At 37.6% G+C, this 24246-nt stretch overlaps 1 protein-coding gene across 4 annotated transcripts in view; it reads left to right on the plus strand.

The window, feature by feature from the left end:
• The window catches only part of EML4 (EMAP like 4), a 147776-nt gene that overhangs the window by 119966 nt on the left and 3564 nt on the right, over positions 1 to 24246 (plus strand). For all 4 annotated transcript variants that reach the window (XM_071427110.1, XM_071427093.1, XM_071427118.1 and 1 more), the window contains 11 exons: positions 1908 to 2003; positions 4201 to 4335; positions 4557 to 4692; positions 6484 to 6635; positions 8183 to 8308; positions 8423 to 8554; positions 9174 to 9241; positions 13178 to 13266; positions 14443 to 14540; positions 18550 to 18637; positions 19900 to 19998. In XM_071427110.1, the coding sequence (XP_071283211.1) occupies positions 1908 to 2003; positions 4201 to 4335; positions 4557 to 4692; positions 6484 to 6635; positions 8183 to 8308; positions 8423 to 8554; positions 9174 to 9241; positions 13178 to 13266; positions 14443 to 14540; positions 18550 to 18637; positions 19900 to 19998 (1219 nt within the window). The remainder of the gene's footprint in view (positions 1 to 1907; positions 2004 to 4200; positions 4336 to 4556; positions 4693 to 6483; positions 6636 to 8182; positions 8309 to 8422; positions 8555 to 9173; positions 9242 to 13177; positions 13267 to 14442; positions 14541 to 18549; positions 18638 to 19899; positions 19999 to 24246) is intronic.

The following is a 24246-nucleotide window of genomic DNA, read 5'->3' on the forward strand; positions in this document are numbered from 1 at the left end:
CCAAGGAATAGCTTGTTCACTTTTTGCCTCTTCTTTTACACAGAAAATAAATAGAGGTCTTTGTTACCAGACCCATAGAATTTATCAGGAAAAATTGGTAGCACATGGAGTACATGGAGATGCACTGCTTGGCATTCAGAAAGTTCTCATTTCAAATTTGGAAATGAGTTGGGTTTGTTTTGTTTTGTTTGTTGTTTGTTTGTTTTTAAATGTGGGCATATTTTAATCTTGAAGCTGCTACTGCATTTTTGCCAAAAGACTGAGACATATCAGACCTCCTGAAAACCCAAGCTGGAGTCTTGCATTCCATCAAGAGGAATTAATATAAGTAAAAAATGGAAAATGCAGACAAACAATGTCTGCAGTATTTTGCTAATAGAGGAAGAGATTTAGAGGACAGCTGAGGTGGGAAGGGATGTCTGGAGATCACCTCATGCACTGTCCTGCTTACAGCAGGTTCTGTCAGAGCAGGCTGCTCAGGCTGTGGTCCAGCTGGCTTCTGGGAACCTCCCAGAATGGAAACTCAGCAGTGTCTCTGGGTGACCTGTTGAAAAGAAATTCCTGCACTCTCTTGCTGCAGTTTCACTTAGCGTTTGGAAGAAAGAAAGCAATCGAAAGAAATTTCATAGCATTGAAATGTTGCTATGTTAGATATAGTACATTGTGTGTTTCAGTAAATAATGTGCAAGGAGTGCTGGTATTCCTGTCACTCCAACAAACCAATGAAATTTACATACTTGGATAGAGGTCTTTTTCAGTGTGAGTAAGAGTGCATTCCATCATTTTAAAAGCAGGGAATTTTTTGGGGACTGGATTTTAGCTTTTATTGATTCTGTTTTGCAGATAACTGAATTAGATTTCTTATTACAGTCTCACATGATTGCTCACTGGACTGAAACAGTTTGTGTGCAATATCTAGACCTATGTTTTTTACCACAGGATTTATTAACCCCTCCAAGAGTTGTGTACAGTGCCAATGCTGTCTTCAGGATTCCTTCCCACCTAATAATTCACATGTATATTTGCATATTACTGCTCAGAATAGTGCTTGGGAATAATAGCTGTAGCCACTTCTATTTTCATAATTTGTTAGAGAATTAAGTGCAAGAATCAACTTTATGATGATTAAAATCTCCTCCAAATCTTTCTACAAATGTCCTTGAAACAGCTGGTTTGTGCAAGTGTGCATTGCTGGGAATAAGTATGGTTTTAAGATTTTTTTTCCTCTGTTCCTTTAATTGCATGTAGCCATATAGTTACCATTTTGTTGTAAAGTTGTTCAAAATAAGTGGTTTCAGTCATTTAATACTGAAGATGCTGCTCTACCTCCTCTGTAAGCACTGTTTTGTTCAGAAAGTGTTACTTTGGCTGCAGTTTTACCAACTACATGATGAAACTGCTGGTGCTTTATGATCCATAAGGAAAAAACTATGCTTACAGAATCTGATAATGTAGTTGTGTGTATGTGATGGTGGCATTTAGGGAAAAAAACACAAGTGGAGCTGCGTGTCTGTCCTCTGAGACCTGAGGAAAAGCAAAATATTTATAAGAATAGCAAAAGAAATCTCTTTGCTGTCAGTGTGAAATTGCAAACAAGAAAAAAAAACACAAACAAAAAACCCAGCGTAAAAATAAACAAAACCAGAGTAAAGACTTGGTAAGATACTTTTAAAGCTTTCCTAGAGTGTTATTTGAAGCATGATCATTTTTAATGAGATTATACAAAAATTTATGTCTGTTTTTAAGAAAGAAAAAAAGAAAAATTCCCTATATTTATTGAGGTTGTAATTACTTTAAAAGGACTTTGTTAATTTATATTTCTACCTTTGTGGATTTTTTAAATGCCTCTGCCCTGCCCGGTTTGTCAGTACTTTGCCAGTACTTCTTTTTTTTGCTTTTTCCTTTAGGATTCTGGTACTCATTTGTGTGTAATTGATGACTCTAACGAGCACATGCTTACTGTGTGGGATTGGCAGAGGAAATCAAAAATAGCAGAGATAAAGGTAATTTTTGCACATGAACATTCTGAAATACAAGTGGTTTTATTCCCATAAATACAAGTTTGTGAAACATGCTTTTGATCTTACTTGGAAACTGCAACTGTGTAATTCTGATGGCTTGTTTAAGGGTTCCACAGAAATGTATTCTTGTTTATTGGAAGTGGTTTGAATATTGAAGGGTTTGGAATTGCGTTTTACTCATCCTTAAAAGCCAATGCAAATAAAGCAATTGTCCAATGGTTTCTTAATTTAAAAAAAAAAATCCTGGGAACCTAAAGAAACTAAACTGACAATTCAGGCTGTAGTTGTTTAAAAAAATCAACTACTTCTAAACATTCCACATTTCAGTTTTGTCCAAATCAAATTCCGACTATTGATTCTCATTATGTGTCTCTTCTCATTTGAAGTCCTAAGTTATTTTGTGGATTACAGTCATGTCTGCTTTTCTGTTTCTTTTTGAAACTTTCCAAATATCAGAGCACTGAATATCACTGAAACAGAGATGTTTTCAGAGATGCTGCACTCACTGCTCACTTAAGGTTGATTTCACTGGGAATACCCAATCCTTTGTGTTTCCAGTATCAAGCAAGCAAATATTTCATGCATGTGGAACTGAGTATTTGTCTATTTTTAGAAGTCATGCTCCACAGGAATATATGTCTATATCATTACAAACTTGCCATTTCAGGTAACAAAGTCGTGTTGGTTTGACCTGTTTTCTATAGATTATGTTGACCAATACAAGCTTTTTTCTACAAGTTTAATTTAATTCTATAACAGTATTTTCATTTCCTTTTTGATATTTATGTGAAACTATTTGGCATATGCCTTGTATTTCCCGTTCACTGACGTTATGTTTTGACTGTTTTTTCACTCAGGGGAGTTCCTTGGTGTTTCAGAATTGGCTAAAAATTATTTGGCAGGGACAGCTTGCCCTTCAGAACTTACTCAAATCTAGGACTTGGTCTTACAGTATCTTAAGCACCTTCCACGGAAGATGGTGTGAGCAGAGTTGCATCCCTTGAGCTGGGATGCAAAACAAAAGCTGTTTCTTAGCTGAACTCCATTAAGGTTTTCAGTCTATAAATTCCAAATTATTTTTTTGACATAGCAGATTTGCTCCTGTGAAAACTCTGTGAGAAACATAATGCAATAAATAGGACAATAAACAACAACAACAACAAAATATTCTTTTTTAAAGTAAGCCAAAAGTTGTGAAGTTGCTCTCAAAGATGTGGTTTAACCGCGCTCTTATGTATGGATCACAGAACAGCTGGGGTTGGAGGGCACTGCTGGAGATCATCTGTTCAAGCCCCAGGCCAAAGCAGGGCTCACCTAGAGCAGGTTGCACAGGATCCTGCCCAGGCAGGTGTTCAGTACCTCCAGAGAAGGAGAATCCACAGCCTCTCTGGGCAATCTGTTTTGAAATCCTGTAGAAATAAATGCATTTACTTTCTTGTTTTGTAGCCACTGCCTGCAGGGGTTTGGAACTGTCTTCAAAGACAGTTTGGTTGAGTATATATTAGAAGTTAAGTAAATGACCAGTCAGTTTGTTATTTTTATGAAATCTCTTGGTAAAATATGAAATACTTTAAGATGTTGGTAATTCAGTAAAAGTACATGCAGCCAGTAAAAATACAACGGTGGGACCCTATGTTTCAAAGTTTTGAGTTATGCAGACTTTTTCTTCTTTGTGAGGAGGAAAGGAAAGCAAAGAATCCAAAAGAATTGTTACAGAATTTCAGAAAGAGAATGATGGATATAATCCTACAATATTATCATTTTCTTACTTGCCTCTGTCACAGCTTTTTTATTCAGAATAGCAAATAGTCTGTGTAAAAACTAAGCAGGGTTTTCAATCCAAAAAAATGTCTTTTATACATTATTCATTTTCCTTGGCAGAAGTCTTAGCTATTTGAGAGAGCAGAAGTTTTTTGTGATTTAAAAGGGAATGTAAAACCCAAACTTGTGTACCAAAGTTTAATAAAGATCTGTTATGTATGTGAAAAATCAATATATATAAAATTATATGTGCAGTCATTTGGACAGCTGACTTAGCACAGAAAACTTTAAAAAACATTTCAAGCATACTATAAGCTATATAGTTTTACATATCTCTGTTCTGAAACTTGGGGGTTTACATGTGTTTCTAGTAGTTAATGTCCTATCTGAATAAATATTATTTCTGTTATTATTTCAGACTACAAATGAAGTTGTTCTTGCTGTGGAATTCCATCCCACTGATGCAAATACCATAATAACATGTGGCAAATCTCATATATTTTTCTGGACCTGGAGTGGCAATTCATTATCAAGGAAGCAAGGGATATTTGGGGTAATAATATGTTGATACCAGGACAGTTTTAAATCAATGGAAATCATATTTTCTGTACATTTGCTTCATTGTTACCGTGTACTGTCTGATCAGAGAGGTAAACACACAAAAAAGGCTAAATTTTGCTTGTGTGTATGCAGGGTGTAAGAGTGTGGGCACACTATTCTAATTATGTAACAAGTACAAGCAATTATCCCTTTCTCTTGCTTATTTTGTTTCAGAAATATGAGAAACCCAAATTTGTTCAGTGTTTGGCTTTCTTGGGAAATGGTGATGTGCTCACTGGAGACTCAGGTGGGATAATACTTATATGGGGCAAAACTACTGTAGAAGCTACTCCAGGAAAAGGAGCTAAAGGTAGGACATGTTCAGGGTTAATCACAGATTTTGCATAGTCTGTAGAAGACAAACATAAAGGTTGGCATTAGGGAAGGAATAGAGAAAGAGGCCTGACTCAGAGCATACACTTCCTGTCAGTAACGAGCGGTACCAAAGTCCTGCAAGTCCTGTGAATTTGCTGACTTAAGAGCAGTCTGGAATTTCTCTCTAATTAAAGAGACTGTGCATGAAATGAATGAAAACTACTTTATCTAAATGTTTTGCATTTTTAAAAAATGTGATTAATCAGCTCTCCTTTGATCTGGTGATTTGAAAAAGGCTGTAGGATCAGTTTAGGGATTCTGCAGGCTGCCTTTGCCTCTTAAGGCTTATGTTGCACCATGCTTAGTCTCAGAGGAATTCCATTAAGTGGTGGAGCTGACATTAATAGGACTAGTATGTGAAGTACAATTACAATGCTTAGTTGTAGCAGTTACATGAATAACAGTTTTTGGTTTAGCAGACACTCACGTCTTGATATACTTTAAGAAAATAACTTTGAAATTGAACTAACTCTTTAGAGCAAAGCTTTTGTAAAAAAGAAAGGAAAATCATTTGTTACCCAACATATGCAGACCTGGCACAGTTGAGTCCTCATAAATTCAATGATAATTCATTTTACTTGGCAGCTATTTCAAACACTCTGGTTTAAATTGGTATGCCAGGAAAACATTCATGTAGAAAGTACGTTTTTAACAGTAAGTCTGATTTTGTAGGTAAATCTTTTTTTCATCTTTCAAGTTAACTGCAATGGAAAAGTAATTCAACATAACATCTGATATTTAATTTTTAATTTCTTGTGCAAAAATAACCTTTTTTCAGTATAACCCTAAGCGTTATCAGATAGAATATTTATTTACATTGGCTTAACTAACATTGGGGTTTTTAGTTGGTTTATCACATTAGATTGGTCACAGGGCTTGATCTCATACTCTGTTTCACAGTGTGAAAGGACACTGATTTGAGCTGACTTGAGCCACAGGCAGAGTCAGCAAAGTTCAGCTCATAGCTGGGTGCTGCTCCACTTTTTCTGTGATTGCTGTTTGAAAATATGCAGCACCAGAATCTTTTGTTTAGTTTTTTTTTTTAAATTTTCCAACAGCAGTTCTTTTGATGTGAAGACCCAATGAGGATGCAAAAAGCTTCTTTTGCTACCCTTGTTGTTTAATTTTCTCATCTCTTTCATGCTTCCAAGTATTTTCCTTTGGGTAGACTGCTGTCTTGATAGATGCCAAATGCTAGTTGTACTATTTTTATGTGTGGCAGCACATATCCAGCTTTAGATATTAGGTTCATGCATCCTGGAAACTTTGCTATAAATAATTGGCCTTTTATTCCCAAAAGACTATAGACAACAAGTCTTCTAGTTTCTTTTAATAAAGTAGCTTTACTTATTTTCTAATAATGACTTGCTAAATATTTTTTGACTCTAAAAGACAGTTTCTCTTGCATCTGGAAAAACTGTGTTCTTTTGGAAAGCAGAGAAATGAAAGCATTCTACCAGTTGTTGGTTTTGGTTTTGCCTTCACATTTTGTAGGACAGTCAATCTAGAAAAGTTTTTCTTGAGAAAGGAGAGCCCTTTGTTTTATCTTTTTATCCTGTAAGAAAACACTACCACCTTGTGTTTGCAATACTAAGAGCCTGACAGTCCAAATGTAATTATTATTATACACTTCCTTTATTCTTCTGCCTAAAGGCAGAGCTTCTCATAAACCACAGGTAAAAAAAATGAGAAGTGTTCTTTCTTATTTTCTTTTTTGTGCTTATAGGAGTATATCAGATAAGCAAACAAATCAAAGCTCATGATGGCAGTGTGTTCACACTCTGTCAGATGAGGAATGGAATGCTGCTAACTGGAGGTGGGAAAGACCGAAAGATCATCCTGTGGGATCATGATTTGAATCCTGAAAGGGAAATTGAGGTAAGAAAGCAAGAGTGACAGGGAAAGTGCCTTGAAGAAGGTATTGGCTAGCAAGACAGAGCCTTCCCCACTCTTAGTAGGGGAAATTAGGAAGAAAGAATACCTTCTGGTTGCTGTTTTTTAAGTGGATAACAATGTTTTATTATAAAAGTGTTTAAATTTTAGCCTATAAATGAGCCTATATGAGACTTCAGTTTTCCTGTGTTTAAATTGAACAGAAATGTTAAGGGTTTTCTTTCTTCAAAACCCTTCCTTAGTTGTTTGGGGGTTTTTTAATTCATCCTGTTTGAGAGGACGTGTGAGGATATTCTTTAGTATTGCCTGTGTTTTTAAAAGTTTGCCTCACTGGAGAAAGACAATGTCACCAGCATTTGAGGGTTTTAGTAGAATGTTTGACATAAGGTAAACATGGGATAGAATGCATACTGGAATTCTGTAATAATTAATAAGCTGTGATGAGGAATGTCTTTTAAATTTAGCCTTAACCCAGTGTTCAGTGAATATGTCTGTTTTTTGTGATTTGGCAATATGGCAGTGCTAGGTCAGTGGGAATGAATTGAAAAAGGTCATGTATTTTGGATTTTAAAAACTTGGGTTTTCCCTTATCTTGAAATAATGTGTTCTACTTAAACAGTTCTTTAAACCCTGGTTTACTCCACTTACCCATTGTCTGTTTGTAGTAACATTTTTTTCTTAGCACTTATGTAAGTTTAATCTAGGATTTGTTACTGCCTTGAGTCTTATACTGACATCTAGAAAACATGGCAGTGAAGGTAACCACTGACTATGATATACAATTCTTAGGCTTAAGTAACATACTTTATTCTTACCAGTGTCTCTGTTTTCCTTTTGTTAATTATATTTTGTTAAAGCTAATTTTTACATTACCAGAATCCTGACAGATTGATTTTTCTATCTTCTGTTATCACTTAATATTAGTGTATTTTCTCAAATGAAATAATTTAGAAAACAAACAATTGCACACTGTAAAAAAAAGCAGTGCCTTAGAATTCAAGCCTGCAATAAACAGTCATTAAAATTCAGAATCATTGCTAACATAAGGCATATGAACATTTACTTTAGGCTCATCAGGAAACATTAAGAAAATCAGGAAGCATTTACGGTGTGCTACAAGATTTTTCTTGGTTTTCAAAACCTGTTTTGGAAAGTAAATAGTAACTGCATATTATCCCTTTCCTTATAAGATGAGTTGTAAGGCTGTGGACTGCATTTGTTTAGTGAATTTGACACTTAAAAGCTATTTAATTTAATAAGTATTTTTTTTTCTACTTATTTCTAGTTATTAAAATGATATAACTGTGATTGTCTCAGAATAAGATCTTGTATGTCTGTACTGAACAAATGTTCAGTACAGACATACAAGAAAAAAAAGAACGAGGGAGGTTTCAGGTCAAGCCCTGGTTGAGGTAATAATAATTGGATTGTTCCTTTTTACTGGGAGAACTCCAGTTCTGATACTGTCCCTGTGCTCTATTTGTGACCTGTCAGGATGCCTGATGTGGTTTGACAGATGTTTCTTTTCCCAGGTTCCTGACCAGTATGGAACAATCAGAGCAGTAGCAGAAGGAAAAGCTGATCAGTTTTTAGTGGGTACTTCGCGAAACTTTGTTTTGAGGGGAACATTTAATGATGGTTTCGTAGTAGAGGTACAGGTGAGCATAACTTGTTTTTTTCATGTATAACCCAAAAATGTAAAGATTTTCTGGTGTGTTATTTTAAGAATTTTAATTTTATTAATTGTTAAATCACATGTGGTTTCTTTCTAGGGACATACAGATGAACTTTGGGGACTGGCATCTCATCCTTTCAAAGACTTATTTTTAACATGTGCCCAAGATAGGCAAGTTTGTATGTGGAACTCTGTGGACCACACACTGGAATGGACCAGGCTGCTAGATGTATGTCGACCCCTTAATTTAAATATAAAGCTAGAAAATAGGAAAAAGCATTTAATCTCTGAAACACTCTTGTCCCACCTGATTGCAAGCAAAAATCCTGCAGTTACGCTTTTAAAAACAGCTATCTGAAGCTTTGATAAACTTGGCAAGGTTCATCATACATTATGTAACATGTAATCTGGTTACCATTGCTTGATGTCATTTTGACAAGCCAATTGAATAAGTCTTAGTCCTTTATTCTTGTTACAGTTTATTTTTTTCCCTGTTATTCAAACAGTCTGAAGAGGGTATCATACAGTTGTGAAGGTTTGGCTTTAGATGTCCTTTCCTTACTGTCATTCATTTTGTAGTTTGGCTAGTTCTCTGCTAATATCCAAGCAAAATCATTTTTTACAGAGGAATGTCGGCCTTTCTGTGTAACACCTTTCACAAGGTGTTCTTGCAGTGCATGTCACTGATACTCTGAGAGCAGAGCTGTCTGAGGGTTAGCATGCTGCTAAGGGGTTGGTTTTTCCTGTGTCAGCTCAGCTGAGACTTTTAGGACAGCCTTGGTGCAAGGAGAGGTGTTGTGCCCTGGGGATGCAGCCGGGGCAGTAACGTGTCTGTGCCTCCCGTGCAGGAACCCGGGCACTGTGCGGATTTCCATCCCAGCGGAGCAGTGGTCGCCATAGGAACCCACTCGGGCAGGTAAACGCCTTCCAGCTGAGCTGTGATGACAGAAGGTGCAAAGGAGACACTTTACACAGTGCACCTTTTCATTGGAGTTCATTTGCTTTTTATTCTTTTTACTTGAGGTTTTGGAGCCTAAGAAGCATGGCAAAAGGAGGCAGAGCATCTTATATGTCTTAGACAGAGAGAGAGGCATTGTTTGGTTGTTGTTAGGCTGGTTTGGTCTTTTTAACATGAAATGTTAAATGAAAGTCCAAATCTTGATTTTTTTTTTAAACTAATTTTTTGCAGAGATTTCTATGAGCACTCCTTATTGTCTGTTCCAAGTATTACATATTTTGATGTTATGTGCACGTTACATTTCTTTTTAAGACAGGTACAGTACAGATCTTTGTCCTTCCCAAATCAAACACACTTGCAACCTTTTAAACTGAGATGGATAGGCAAGTGAACAGACTTGTATTTTGATTTTTGTGTAAGACAGAGTTCAGCAAGGCACACTGCTGCACTGAAGTGATACTGAACTGTTCCTATTCTTCCTGAAGTCATCATGCCTTGCAAGCTGTCAGAGCACAAACTGAGTCTTTTTGACTTGGGCTTCTTACAGTGGAAGAAAAAAGTTACATTATTTCATAGTCAGACTCTGGCTTGGCATCATCTCCCAGGAAGGGAGTACCAATGTACCAATTAAAAGAAAAAACTGGTTGTTCATAGCTTTAGAAAGGTGAGAGGAGCACATATTAAATCTACTAGCATTTTTGTTCTGTGTTTCACTTATACTCATGGTTGATAACTTGATGATAAAATAATGCCTGGTGCATGTAAGAAAACTGCGAATATTTTTGTGTGTTTAATTTGCCAGCTAGAATTTTTTTTTACCTAACCTCATGCCTAAAGACCATTTGAAGTTTGGTTTTTAGAAACTGCTGAGCATGTGCAACACCCTTAAAATTTCCTGAAAAATGAAATGCTAAATATTTTTAGAGAGTTTCCTCCAAGATGAAGATGCAGTCTGCACTAAATTCATTAGGTGTAATATCAGGCTACAAAACCAAGTTTACCTTCTAGTAAAAACCTTGCTGAGCTCTTGTATATTTGATTACCACGTTGAACCTTTCCATCTTAAAATTATAAACATTAAGTTGAATGAATGTTTCTGTCTTCATTAAACACAGCAGAATATACAGGCCTAAGAGTACTTTAAATGGGTAAAAGCAAAACAATGCCAGGCTGTTTCTTCAGAGTTTTTAGATGTTTTTGAACTTCCATTAAAGCACAGTCAAGGCATGTTGCATGGCCAAAGCATTCGGTCTGTTACTTGCTTTTGGTTGACTTTTTTTTTTTCACTCTCCTGGAGCATTTAGTGTTATGCTTTAAGTTTGGCACATTCAGTTTAAATTCTTATTTTTAATTTACTTGAGGCAATGAGTTTATACTGCGTTCAAGAAGTTTATGACGATGACCTTGGAGTTTTTTGGGATTTTTTTTTTTTTGCCTTCAGTAAAAAGAGTTTTTAAGCAGTTATATTTTCACCATTATATTTTAGTGCGTTCTGAAATTGTATAGTTCAATGATGGGTTAGAGATATACAAATGAAACTGAGTTGAAATGAGATCTGGTAAGTGTATAAGTGGATGAGAAATAAATGGAGTTGAGTCAAGATAAACAAAACAGTTTTAAAATTACTGCCTATGCTGCAGCATCATGCAGTGCTTTCTGTGCCAGAAAATCTGGTCCAAGGGAGTTATTTCCCAAGGAATGAGGGCTGTATCATATATCTCGATTAACAAAAGAAAAAATAATCTCAAACCCATAACAAATATTTTAATAATTTGATTAATAGCCTAAAAATCTTAAAGCAAATATTAAATGAGACTAATCTGTTTAGAACTCAGTAAACCCAAACCTTGAGTGTCTCTGTTCTAGTGCTGCTCAGCTTTCAGCACAGAGGTAAGACAGGGACAAGGAATGGAGCACTAAGAAAGCTGGGTTTGTTGGTTAAAGTTGAGATACCAAAAGAAAACTGACTTTTGTCCCTTTTTCTCTATTCTTGTCTGTTGTTTTACAGTGGTGTGTTTTTTATCAGGTCAAACATCATGCTTTTGCTGGGTTTTTCACATATCACTTTCCATGATAAATATTCCAGTATCATTTCCCCTTTTGGGCTGTCTGCACAGGGTCTACTGTAGGTTTTGTTTCCACTTCCATAAATACCTGCTGTGGACCTGCTCATCAGTTGTTTGGCAGTACTAATTCTTTCTGTGGATCCTGCTTGCTGAAAAAGCACAGCTGGAAAACTAAAAAAGTTTTTTTTGAGGCACTTTTCAGATCCTTTTGCCATGCTTCCAGTGGTACTGTTTGCAGGGAATTAGATCTTTCTGTGACTAATCATGTAGAATATCTTGAGTACTAAGCATATGAATAATCAAAGGTGCTGTGGAAAAAAAAGACTAACAAGATTCTAAGAAAAATGCTAATATTGGTAAGAAAACTGAAGGCCGAAGGGCAAGGTTAGTGTAAGGCAGAGCCACAAGGAAATAAATCAGGCAATAGAGGCCAATCAGGTGAACATTACCTGTTTTCCACTGGTTCTGTCTGTCTTGCAAACAGGTTATTTCGCAGTCCATGCCATGTGGGTTGGGGGTTTTCTATGTGTATTTTATTTGATTTCTTTCATGTGGCTCTCTAACCACAAGCTGGCTTAAGCCATTGGGACCAGGCTGCTTTCTAGATGCCTAGCTGTTGGACCCTGGATGAGCATGAGCTGGAATCTCATCCCCACCCATGGAAAGCAATGTGTGATATTGTTCCTGGGGTTCATTTTACACCTTTGCTGGGGAATAAATGGTCCCAGGTTTAGCAATGTTCCGCTGAGTTCACTTTGAGACAGAGGCTGGAATTCCCTTGTTCATTTCCACATTGTTTGAACTTGCCATTAGGGATGGAAGCCTACCTGTGGCATATGTTCATGGTTCATATGTGCCTATGTGGCATATGTTCATGGCTGCGAGAGCAGAAGTTTGGAGCAAAGAAGTTAAATTCTGAGTACAGCTCCAATGTATTAAGCCATATTGACACCTTCTGTTTTCATGATCTGTGGGTATGAATACATATTTTTTTAAATGGTCATTGTCTCTGTGTTGCTAATGTTCAGTGTATTTAGGAGTTGGGTGGGCATCAGAGCCATTGCAAAATGCTCAGTTTCTGCACATATTGCACATCTTGCTGTCAGTGGCCATTTTGGTCTGTGTGCCAGTGAGTTTTTGTAAGCATCTTACATGTGCCTCATAAATAATAAACTGCAAGTTAAAAGTTATTGTTAAAGAATAAAAAATGGAATTAATTACCTTAGCTATAAATCATCCAAGCAAGAAATATAAAATAAAGTGGTAGTTTATGAACCATCAATTCTAGTGAATGGTTGGTTATTCCTTCTTTCTTCAATAAAATTATTCATAGAAATGAAAAGGATTGAGAGAAAAATACCAAGCTAGAATAGAATTTGTGTTTGCAATGAGTACAGAAATGTTTTCCACTTACATCTGCTATTTCTTTTTTTTTTAACTTTGTTTTATAAAAATAGAAAGATCAGTTTTTATCTCAAAACTTATCTCCAAAATAGGGAAGTAGAATGAAATTCAGCTTAAGGCTTAATAATGATGCAGTCTTATTTTCTGTTTGGTAGCATGTTTGTTGTCCAGTAGATGTTTTGGTGATTATTACAGTGTTCAGGAAAGGGGGAAAAATTGAATGGTATTTAGAATCTTTCATATATTGTTCACTGAAACTTGTCTTGCTTTGTGAACCAGAAAAGTGTTCCATTAAAAACAGTTGTGCTCTATGCTGCCCTAGAGGGGCTACCATAAGATGATGAAGGCAGGCAGCAGTTATGGCTCTTTTACTTGTTCTTTTGTTTAGTGGAAGTGATGCTTACTGGAATTCTCCTCTCTCTAGGTGGTTTGTTTTGGATGCAGAAACGAGGGATCTGGTTTCAATACACACTGATGGCAACGAACAGCTTTCAGTGATGCGCTACTCAGTAGGTAGGCAGACTTGGACAGACAGAATAATTCTGATAAACCAGATGGATGTTCTGTTGAATGGTGTTAAAACTAGTCCCCAGACATTAGAAAAGGCACAGCTTTGAAAAAATTGTTTCAAATGCTTAATGTGTAACTGAGGATCTGCTTACAGATATGTTTGTGTGTACTAAATCCTGGAATTTTGTAACTGCAAACATCACTATCACCTTATTACCCTTTTCTTCATGTTCAACTGTGCTGTCATAGTAAATGCTAGCTTTGGTCCTCCAAAAAGAGTTCACAAATAGTTGACAGGTTAACAGAAAAGTCTGTAAAATATTTCTTAATATTTCAGTGATATTTTAATATCCTTTTTAGTTAGTTTTCAAGTTCATTAATGCAAGCCTGTAAAACTAAGCTCGTGTCTGTCTGGAAGTCAGAGCTGTTTGTGAAGTGTTTATTTACTCTGGGATTTCATGGAGTCCAAACCAGTGTTGAGTCTCTTCTTCAGACATGATATGACAAATAGTCAGAGGCTGACTCCTCTCTGTTAAAACAGGATGGAAGAACACGCTTGTAAATCTTTTTTTTTTGTTTGCTTTCGGCTCACATGCAATGTCAGTGAGCAAAACGTTCCTCTGATGCTGCCACATGTGCCAAGCACAGCAATTTATTTTAAATCACTGATGTTCATTGACACTTAGAGGTGTTTGATTGTGATTTGTGGCAGCTCTTGTCCACATATATTTTTTTGAAGGGAGACAAGACAGAATAATGTCCATAATTTTTGAAAATTCCACATCTTTGTATGTTTAGTGTTGATTTATTTGCAGTCCTCACCTCCAAAGTTTAGCTATCCGTAGACTAAATACTCTTCTGCATTTTTGTGGTGCATAAAACTCAAGTCTGCCTGCTGTCAACAGCTTTCACAAATCTGGTGCAGTCTGAGGGTTTATATCCTGTCCATTGAACACTTATTCTAAAAAAAGCAGAAGTGAATGAACTTGTCCAAAAAACATAGCCACAAAGTAAACAGATACAGCTGAAAAGAAACATAGTGTAAACTGTTATAAATCCTTCAGTACAATTCATATGGAGTAGTTTAACTGAGACTATTGTCTTAGCAATAAACCTGAAATAATTAAAATTCACAAAACAAACATTCTATTTATTTATATCAAATATTCTGTGTTGCAGATGGCACCTTACTTGCAGTTGGATCCCACGACAACTTTATTTACCTCTACGTAGTAACAGAAAATGGAAGAAAGTATAGCAGATATGGAAAATGCACTGTAAGTTTTGGAGCATGAATAATCAATTACATGATTATTACATCTTGTACATGCATTTTGATGTTATACATACATTTAGATGTTAAGCAGTGAAACTCTTTCTAGATTCATGTTTTTCTCTTTTGGTTATATGTTTTATAGTGTTTTTTCAGCATTTGGTTGATTTTAAACTTCAGTCTCTCATGGCTACTGCATCTCTTATTGTGCAGTGATCACTTTTGCATCAGATATGACTAATTTATCAGATTATTGCCTTCTTTCTCTGAAATGGGAAATTAGCAGTAAGATAGAGAAATGCCTTGTACCTATACACTGAAACTTGTTCAAGGAAAATATTACATTTGTTTGGGGATTTTTTCCTGCTATTGGTGAAGTATTTCTTGAACCAACATAATATTAGGGTAGTGTAATTCCATTAGAATGTGTAGTCTCGGGGGCTGAAAATATACACTGTTTTCAGTTGTAATTGTTACTACAAAATTTGAACTTGAGGGTAAATAGATATAAATGTAGCATGGATAGTGGAGCCTGTTCTTATTGTTACTTTGGATGAGGTTGTCCCAGTGCTGAAAAACAGACTATTTTTCTGTAAGTGTTTAGTTATATAATATTCTGGCCTTAACTTCAGCTATCTTTCAAGGTTAGTGAAAATATTTACATTAAGAACAAGTGAAACTTAATGAGATTTGCAAATTATGTCATAAGAATAGTTTCACCTTTGAAATGTGACACACACATGTGTGTGCACTGGGTCAGAGCAGCCTGTGTGCAGCTGTGGTGGGGGTACAGGGCTGCCAGGGCAGGCAGCAGCACTGGGTTTGCCCCATGCCTGCAGAGCCCACAAGGGAGCTCAGAGCAGGACCCCAGTGGAGCTGGTGGAGATGGCAGTGGATGTCTGCACCTTAGTACAGCATCGCACCTCAACACTTATTTTTTAACCATAGAGTATAAAATCACTCAGAGATGGCTAATCCTAACCTACATAATATTTAGTTTTCTACATATTTCAAGGCCTTTGTGAGCTCTTTGAAGATATTTAAGATCATTTATTTCTATGCATTATGTATGTGGAGACAGCATATTGCAATTTAATCCAACATCTGGATGTCCCTCTATCCAGCTGCCTAGGCAGGAAAGAGGTTTGTAAAAATTGGTGTGGGAGAATTGAACATTGTTACACCCAGGCAGAAGTGTCAAAGCTTCAAAGCAGACTTCTGTTCTGCTTTTCCATTCAGTGTGAGTGACTGCATGTAGAATACCAAATCAGCAGCACGGTTTGTGTCAGGGCTGAGCTCCCTGCCCCTCCCAGCCGGTGCAGAAGGCAGCGATGTGGAGCTGTCGGCCAGAGCTCGCTGTGAGGCTGCAGATCCAATTTCACTTGCCCTGCGCCTCCCCTGTGCTCCCTGCCAGGCCCGTACCAGCTTGATGCTAAGCAGGGAGACACCCAGGCATGCTCAGGACCCGGAGCACTCTCCTGGCACTGCATCCTTCTGGCATTCTGTCATTCGGTAGCCTCACGGGTGACCTCCAAATAGTATGACTCAGTCCTCCTGGTAGTTAACTTCTGGTTGTTTCTTCCAGCTTGAATACATTATTTGAATTCTTTCAGAAGGATTTTATCTACTGAACCAGAATTAGCTGGTTCATAAGGGCTGTATGCCTGCTGTTAGGTTTAAATCCCCTCTCGGTCACAGCCAGGCGTTCTGCTGCTGCTAGAGAGGCAAGTCTCTAGACCTGTGGGTCTGTTTCCACAGCAAGGGATAGTGTTGGCTGTGATCAGAACCTCAGATGAGCCAAAGCAACCATTTTGACTAGTGCAGCTGTTTTTTGAGGGCTCCAGCTATGCAGTCAGCAGTGTGAAGGTGTGGGCTGGGGCTGAGCTTCCAGCGTGTCAGCAATTCCCGGGTAGCTGCTGCTGTCTCCGTTTGCCTTACATCAGAGACACCTTAGCAAAATAGGAGTCAGTGCTGGGCATTTACTCAGAGGGTTGTAGGGTGAAAGCCACACAGACAGCCACTCTGAAGTATTTGGTACACTGAAGTGATTAGTGTGCCTGTCCTAGAGGCTGTGGGCATTTTGAACCTTGAAGTCTGAAACAGATAAACACTGCCAATGGAGGAAGGAGTTTCCATTTAGTCAGATAGTTTTCGTAGCTGGTAGTAATATGAATCATTTATTGTATATAAAGGTACAGAGAAGGAGAGAGTAAAATGTTGCCTTATTGGTGGCCAGCTACAAAAGAAAGATTTTAATAGAAAACGGGATCCTCCTATTGCAAATATGATAACAATGTTGTGCTCCAGTTCGTCATTTGGTGATCACTTGCCTGAAGGGATTTTGCAGCCTGGAGCCCCCTGGCCAATTGCTTTGTTCCCTCCCCCCACCAACCCCAGGAATTTTAACAGCTGCCAAATGTCTGTCAGGATTTTGTAAATGACTGACCGATTCTTTTCCATGTTGGAGTTCGATTGCAAATTGGAAGACTTGGAAAAGAAGGGAGGGAGAAAAAAATCCTAGCCAATTGTGCCCTTTTTTTTTAGTACCAGGTTTGCACGGCAGTATCATATGTCTCACCCATGACTGCAAAGCAGTTGTGTCAATACACAGTTCCTCTGCTTGAGGCAGAGACTCCTGCATAAGTAAACAAATCATAAAGGCCAACTTTTCTCCTAAATATTTTTGCAGTCTCTCACAAAGGACCTGGGAACAGGGAGATGGGACACGGGTGTATTTCTACATGTTATTCTGGAAGCAATCAGGATCTCTTAGAGTTCTCTGTGGAAGAAGCTGGTGTGGTGGGTGGTACAGCAGCCAGTGCAGAGCTTCTGCATGGCCCTGGTGTGGCTGCTGCAGGCTGTGCCAAGAGACCCTCTGGGGGCTTCAGGACATCTTGTTCATAATGCCCACTGAGGGAGGGACATGGATTGACATCTGTCAGTCAAGAATGTGGCAGTTTGTTTCCTGGCAGAATGACTTTGAAAGGGAGAAAATAGATGGTCTTACAAGGGGAAAAGGAGCACTAAGAACAAATAGAAGGGTGGAAGAGGAAGAGTGACATGGATGTCACTTTTATTAATTTCCTGCCCATGATTCCTACCTTATATAAATTTGTGGCTTCTCTGGAACCTTTCATAGCTTTATTATTACTGTTATTATTACTCTTAGTTTCCTCAAAAGAAGTTTGTGCACAGAAAAAATACTCTGTCCTGCAGCATCTTCCTCAAAGATCTTCCTGGTCTTCTTCCTCAAAACCAAAGCCAGGTCCTTAACCCTCAGTGTGCTCTTAATGGTGATTACTAAGCAACTAGACCAAAGGGTTTTGATTGTTAATGAAGGTGACCCAGTGCACCTTTCAAAGCTGGTGCTAACATGGTGCAGTGCACAAAGCACAGCAGAGCCTTTCAACAAGCTTAGAAGTGTATTCTTCTAACACCAGTCCATGATCCTGTGCTTCTGCATGGTGGTTGTTAACCAAGGTATCCTAAGTTTTTAGGATGTGCAAGGGTTATTTGCATGAGTGTGCATTTAATGGAGGTTATTTTAAATGGACAGAGAAATAAAGAAATCCTATCTGTCACTTTTTTGTTAGGATCTAAAACTGATCCTGTGCAAGTTACTTGCTTTTCACAATCAGTAGCAATGTGTATGTTCCTAATTCCAGTATAAACTGGGGCTCATCCATATTTCAGCATCATGCCTTCTAGGAGTAAATCATTCTGGAGTCCAAGAGGGCCAGGCTTTACAAGGGACAGCTGGAGAGGCACGATGCCCAGCCTGTGTTTGTTTAGCTGTTGGGGAGTGTGGCAATGGGACTAAGGAGCCTCTAAAGGCACACAAGTGAACTGCAGCCGACCTGGGGCACGTGGGAAGGTTTTTGTTTTTTGGGGTTTTTTTTGTTGGTTTTTTTTTTTTAATTGGCTGTTAGCTCTCCCATCTGTGGGTGCAACTTCTGCTTCACTTTCAATTAAAATCAGTTGTTTCACACTGGTGTTACTGCATTCTTCTTCAGGGACATTCCAGCTATATTACACACCTTGACTGGTCCCCAGACAACAAGTATATAATGTCCAACTCAGGAGACTATGAAATACTATACTGTAAGTATGAAATTAAATACACTGGAAACAGAAATATGTATTAGCTGTCAGATTATTTAGAAAAGTGTGTTTGATCAGGACTGTACAAAATGCTTACTGACAAAGGGACTGATTTGAACTTGTGTAACCTGATATCTTGATGTTATTCAGAGCTGTGTGTTACCTAATGGCAATGCCAAATATAGCTTACTTCTTTACAAGGTCATAAATCAGTTTAACAGTGTAGAATTTACAGAACAAGTGGCTCTACGACTTGATGTTGGCCAAAAGTTCTGTAGATTGAAAATAATATATACAGTTGTCTAATTAGTGTCAACAATACCAGTTATTTTGGGGGAATAAAATCAGTGGGCCGGTGCCACAGTTCTCTCCTGGGGTTTCTTGTTTGAAACATTATCTTGGCTGCTGGTGGTGAAAACTAAGAAAAGCAGTAATGCTACTTTAATGAGTTAGTGGTGATAATGTTTTTGTGTTTGTCTTTTTCTATGTGAAAACATGAATGTAGCACATAGTGGTTATGCCAGAAGTTCAACTTCAGTAGTGCATATAATTTTTTTTTTTAATTGGGGTTTTTTATTCCTGTCTTCCTATGGCTTTAACTGGGTCCAAGAGGATTGTTGGTTTTTTCCCTTTACAGGCAAGAATTACCAACAGTTTAAATGTTTGTCACTTTAACATATTTTTTCTGCCTGTCACAAGTTAGGTTTCAAATCTAGATAGTGCAGTCTGTCAAAAGGAAGTGTTGGTGCTTACAATTTCATGTATAGGGAAGAAAAGAACTGTGACCCATTATTACTGGCTTGGTGTATTGCAAGACAGTCTTTCCTTTTCTAGTTAAAAGTTGTCATGCAGTCTGAGGCTTCTCTGGCAGTAGTTACTCTCTGTTTTAAAAACACAGCTTCCTGAATGATTTACTGAATTCTAGCACATCAGTGGAGCTAGTAGGAAGAAGAAATTATTATATTACAGACTACATTAAAGCATTTTGTAGAGTTAGTAGCAGGGTACTCAAGTTGCAGGGAAGTGGTTTTGAGGTTATGCTATCAGAAGAGGGAAATGAGAAGTAAATGTGACTCATAAAAACCAAGTAAAGCTTCAAGTATCTGGAATTTTATAAAGGTGCTGGTCTGTCTTTGCCTCTACAATTTAATTCCAGATTGGATTTAAAGTGCATTTATTTACTGCATTAGCATCTCTTCAAAGAGCACCTATGGAAATAAAATTTTGCATTGCATAACTCATCATTCACTTTTTTTTTACAGGGGACATTCCAAGTGGCTGTAAGCTAATCAGGAATCGTTCTGACTGTAAGGATATAGATTGGACAACATACACTTGTGTGCTAGGCTTCCAAGTGTTTGGTAAGCACTCTTTAACTTGCTTCTAAGCTACTAACACCGTGCTTTTGTGTTTTTGTTTGCTTCCATTTCTCATTGAAAGTACACTGTTAATGATTATTAAGGGATGGTGCTGAGATCACACCCCAAAGTGACTGACCACAGTATTTGTCTGTGCTAAAGTGCACCAAGTGTCCTATAGACAATGTACAATTGATTTCTATTTAGTTCTTGAAGTAGTAGTTCTTTGACTCTCCCACTATAATTTCAGGCCACCAATTATGGAGGCATTGAATCAACAGGCTTATATTTTAAAGTGCTCATATGGCACATGTGCATTCTCCTTCGTTTACCTTGTTTTGGGACAGGAACAAGAGTGTTACAAGTGTAGGTTATAGTTCATAAATGAAAATTATGACAGCACTTTGATACCTGTAGCCAAAGGTGAGTAATAATACTCTGTGTGTAAAGAATAAAATGCTTTAAAGCAGGAACAGATTTCTACCTACTAGTTTATTTTTAAAATATACAAAAACAATTTTAAAAATCTGACAGATCTGCTTTTAATAGTGCCATTTTAGACTGTGGCAAAACAGTTCAAGTTGCTTTTTCTGTAGGCAGCTCTGTTGGCCATAAATGAGGAGCCCCTCTGTGAGGGGTATAAAAGTAAGGTTCAGCCTCCCAGTGAAGTTCTGGGACCAGGGTTGGGAACATCTCTCTTCCACCACTGAGATCAGGCACCTCCTTCTGTTCTGGTTGAAATAACAAAAGCAAATAAATCAGCAAATTCTTTAGAGGTGAGGATTAGATCTACATATCTTCTCTTCACAGCTACTAGGAAGTCAACTTTGAATACCAGTTTACATGCAGGATAGAAGAAAATCAGTGAAGTGTGAATCCTTTCTGTAGCTTCTGACACATCTCATGTGTATTTAAGGGCTGTCATGTGCTTAACAAGCAGGTAGCCTCAAAGGATTGAGGTTGGTGTGAGGGCTAACACTGACACACTTGTGTGGCATATTGGTTGGGTGGGGGCATTTGGTGTTTAATAACCAGGCATGATTTCCTTTTTGGATACCAAAGATCTGAGACAAAATAGGAAAGATAAAGGGGTCAGAGAAGGAAGCTGACTAATTGATTTCTGATTTCTTTGGAGCTTGATATTTAATAGAAATAAAAAGGAGCATGCTCTTTCTGGAGCTAAATATTGTTGCTTATTGCTAGTTGGATGAAAATATTGGCTTCCATTTGGCTGAGAACTGTGAACCAGACTGTGTATTTGCAGGTGTTTTTAATTCAGTCTGTCTCAGTGAAGTAAAGCATCTCCTGATGCTCTGATCATGTAAGCCCGGGCTAACAGGGAATTGGACCACAGCAGTCATTTCCTCGCTCACTTTGCTACTGTGACTGCAATGATAGTGCAGCACAAAAACCTTTTTTAAAACAGTATCAGAAGATTCAGGAGAGGCCAGAAAGTGAAAAGCAAAACTCTGATGCTAATATTTCACCAGGAACAAGGAGAACACTTTGTAAGGACTACATTTTCTATGTAGAATAGGCTTGGAGCTGAAACATTTTACATTTTTTGCAGAGTACTTAAATCTACCAGAAACATGGAGGTAGCAGACTGTGTTACTACTGAACTTTTACCACTACATTTGGTAGTAGAGCAGACAGAATTAGGGCAGCAGCTCTCTGAATCCCAGGGCTTTCCCAGAAGTGTCCTTTACTCCTGACCTAAGGAGGTGGGATGTGGGAGTGCAGAGAGAGTTTGATTTCACATCTAGACCACTGGCTTTGTCTTTTTGACAGCTGTTAGATAGAAGCTGTTATTAGTGACTGGGGCCAAGCTGGGCAGGAGCAGCTCCCATAACCACTGTTTTGAGAAACCATTTTACTTACTGGTTTTGGAAGTGGATAAGTCTCCTGATCCTGTCTGCATTTTCTTTTGGATTAATACAAACTTCAACCACTCTGAATTAAGTTTATTTAGTTTCAACTACTCTCAAAATCTTCATTGTGCCAGAGAACCTGGGCGTGATATAGATAAAGCAGATAATGTGATGGTGTTCCAGAGCACAACAGAATATATTTAAACTTCCTAGCCAAGACTCATCATGCTCTAATTTTATACTGTCTGCTAGTCTGACACCCTTTGCAGAATCTTTAAGTTATGGTTTGACCTCAAACAAAGGCAAGTATTTTCCCATTAAATCAGACAGTGCAGCTAAGCCAACGTATCAGATATTTGCTAATCTGGCTTTGACCCAAGGGTCAGCTGGCTCAGGGATCCAAGCAAGCCAGGGGCTGCTCACTGATGCTTAGGAGAGAGGGTTAAGTTTGTGGGATTTGGGCTTTGGGAGTGTGTTTTACAGTTCAGCTCTGTAGGTAGTGTGCCATAGGGTCAGGCATCACAGTGCTGTCAGCAGGAGGAGGAGGAGGATGGAAACGTGTGGTGTGGATGAGAACAGCATCACTCCCTTTGGCAGTGCTGTTACTGTTGGCTCAGCAGTGTCATCACTCTGCACCCCGAACTCTTGAAGTCACTCTGGGCTTTGCACATTTCCCACAGTTTTGCCTGAACAGATTCTTTTGAGAGGCTTACTGCTGTCAAGCAGAATTTGTTAAAATTGATGTGAAGTGCTGCTGTTGTGCCTTATATAAAGTCCTGTTACTTTGGGGGTTTTGTTATTTTTACAGTTATTAAGAATTTTTACAGTTATCTTAAGAATTCAAGGCTCAACCATATTAATGTCTTGGATTTTTTCATGCTTGCCTGATGCATTATTTGCAAAAGCAAATCCTGCTGTCTTATGACGAAGCAGCCTTACCTTTGGAGCAGCTAAAAGACTTGGCAAACATAAAAGATGTTTAATAAAAGCTTCAATCTTGAATATTAGTTCCTTTTAATCTTAAATGAAAAAGAAGAGGAAATTAAAAAGAAGAGGAAATTGCACAGTTCTTTGTCAAACCCTGCCTAAGGTGGTAGCTGAAATTTCAGGCATTTATTACTCCCACATGATAACAGTATTTCATATATAGAATAAATGAGGAAAGGTAAAATTCATTCATGTTGAACTACTTGAAAATTCTTAAATGGTATAGATTTTTTCACTTTAATTTCATTCATGTGAGAAAACTAAGATGTTTCTGAATACTTTCCTTTGCACTTCATGTCATTATTTACTAAATTACCTACAATGCAGCTTATTGGCATTGTAACAAGTTTAACAAGCTTCCTTTGTTATTCTTCAGAGAAAATAAAGTTCTTACTCCACCCACTGAAGAATGGGAAAAACAGCTTTCAAGTTAAACGCTCTTTGCCGTTTTGCTTAAAAACAAGAAGATAAGGCAAATCTGAGTTGGCTTTTTGTGCTGTATAAAACAGTAGACAGCACATCATTTTTTTAATTGAAATCTGCAACTGTAAGGGAGGAAGAAGATATTTTCATATCTGATAATCAATAGCCCTCTTGGTCAGTTGGATACAGAGTTTTTCAGAGTGGGAATGAAATTTGAGGGGGAAAATTCCAACTAACTCCTAGACCTAATCAGAAACCCAAATCTGATTTTAAAAACATGGTACCTTTGGCATATTTTATAATTCCTTGTTTATCTTTTGTTCAGCTTTTCATGCTGATGTGAATTGTCTATTTTATTATGGGAATCTGTAATGTCTTTATGTTTTGTTAAAATAATTTTGTTTAGAGTCTCCCCCATCCCAAATTTGATCAGTGTTTTTCATCTAGGAAATGTTGTTATTCTTTTGTCTAGACATATCTGTGTCATTCTTTTGACTTAAAACCATATTGAATTGTACTTAAGCACTTCACAGCATTTACATCTATGAAACTTGCACAGGCTGGGTTTATGTGCAGAGTTTCATCAATCAGTTGTCTTCTTTGAATTACACAAACACTAAGATTTAGAGTACAAGAAGTCAAACAAATGAAACCAGAGAAGAAACTAGTAGGACCACAGTGTACACTACCTGGGTTTGCCTTGTGCTTCAGTATCACTGTTGCTTTTAAAATGTCTGTGCATGAATGACAGTATTAAGAGTTACCAGTTTAGCAGCAAACTTAATTTAAAGATAAGGTTTAAACAAGACTGAGGTTTTGAACAGGAAACAAATGTTAAGCCCAAGATGTTATCCTGGCTGAAACTGAGAGTTTGGAACAACAGGTTGGGGGGAGAAGCATTAGACTAGCAAAATATTAATCACATTTAATGTAATGCACATTCCATTTTCCAGCTGAATTTGTGTCTTAC

This window comes from Agelaius tricolor, unplaced genomic scaffold, assembly GCF_023055355.1.
Source record: "Agelaius tricolor isolate 1412-34295 unplaced genomic scaffold, bAgeTri1.0.p SCAF_1, whole genome shotgun sequence".
NCBI classification, from domain to species: domain Eukaryota; kingdom Metazoa; phylum Chordata; class Aves; order Passeriformes; family Icteridae; genus Agelaius; species Agelaius tricolor.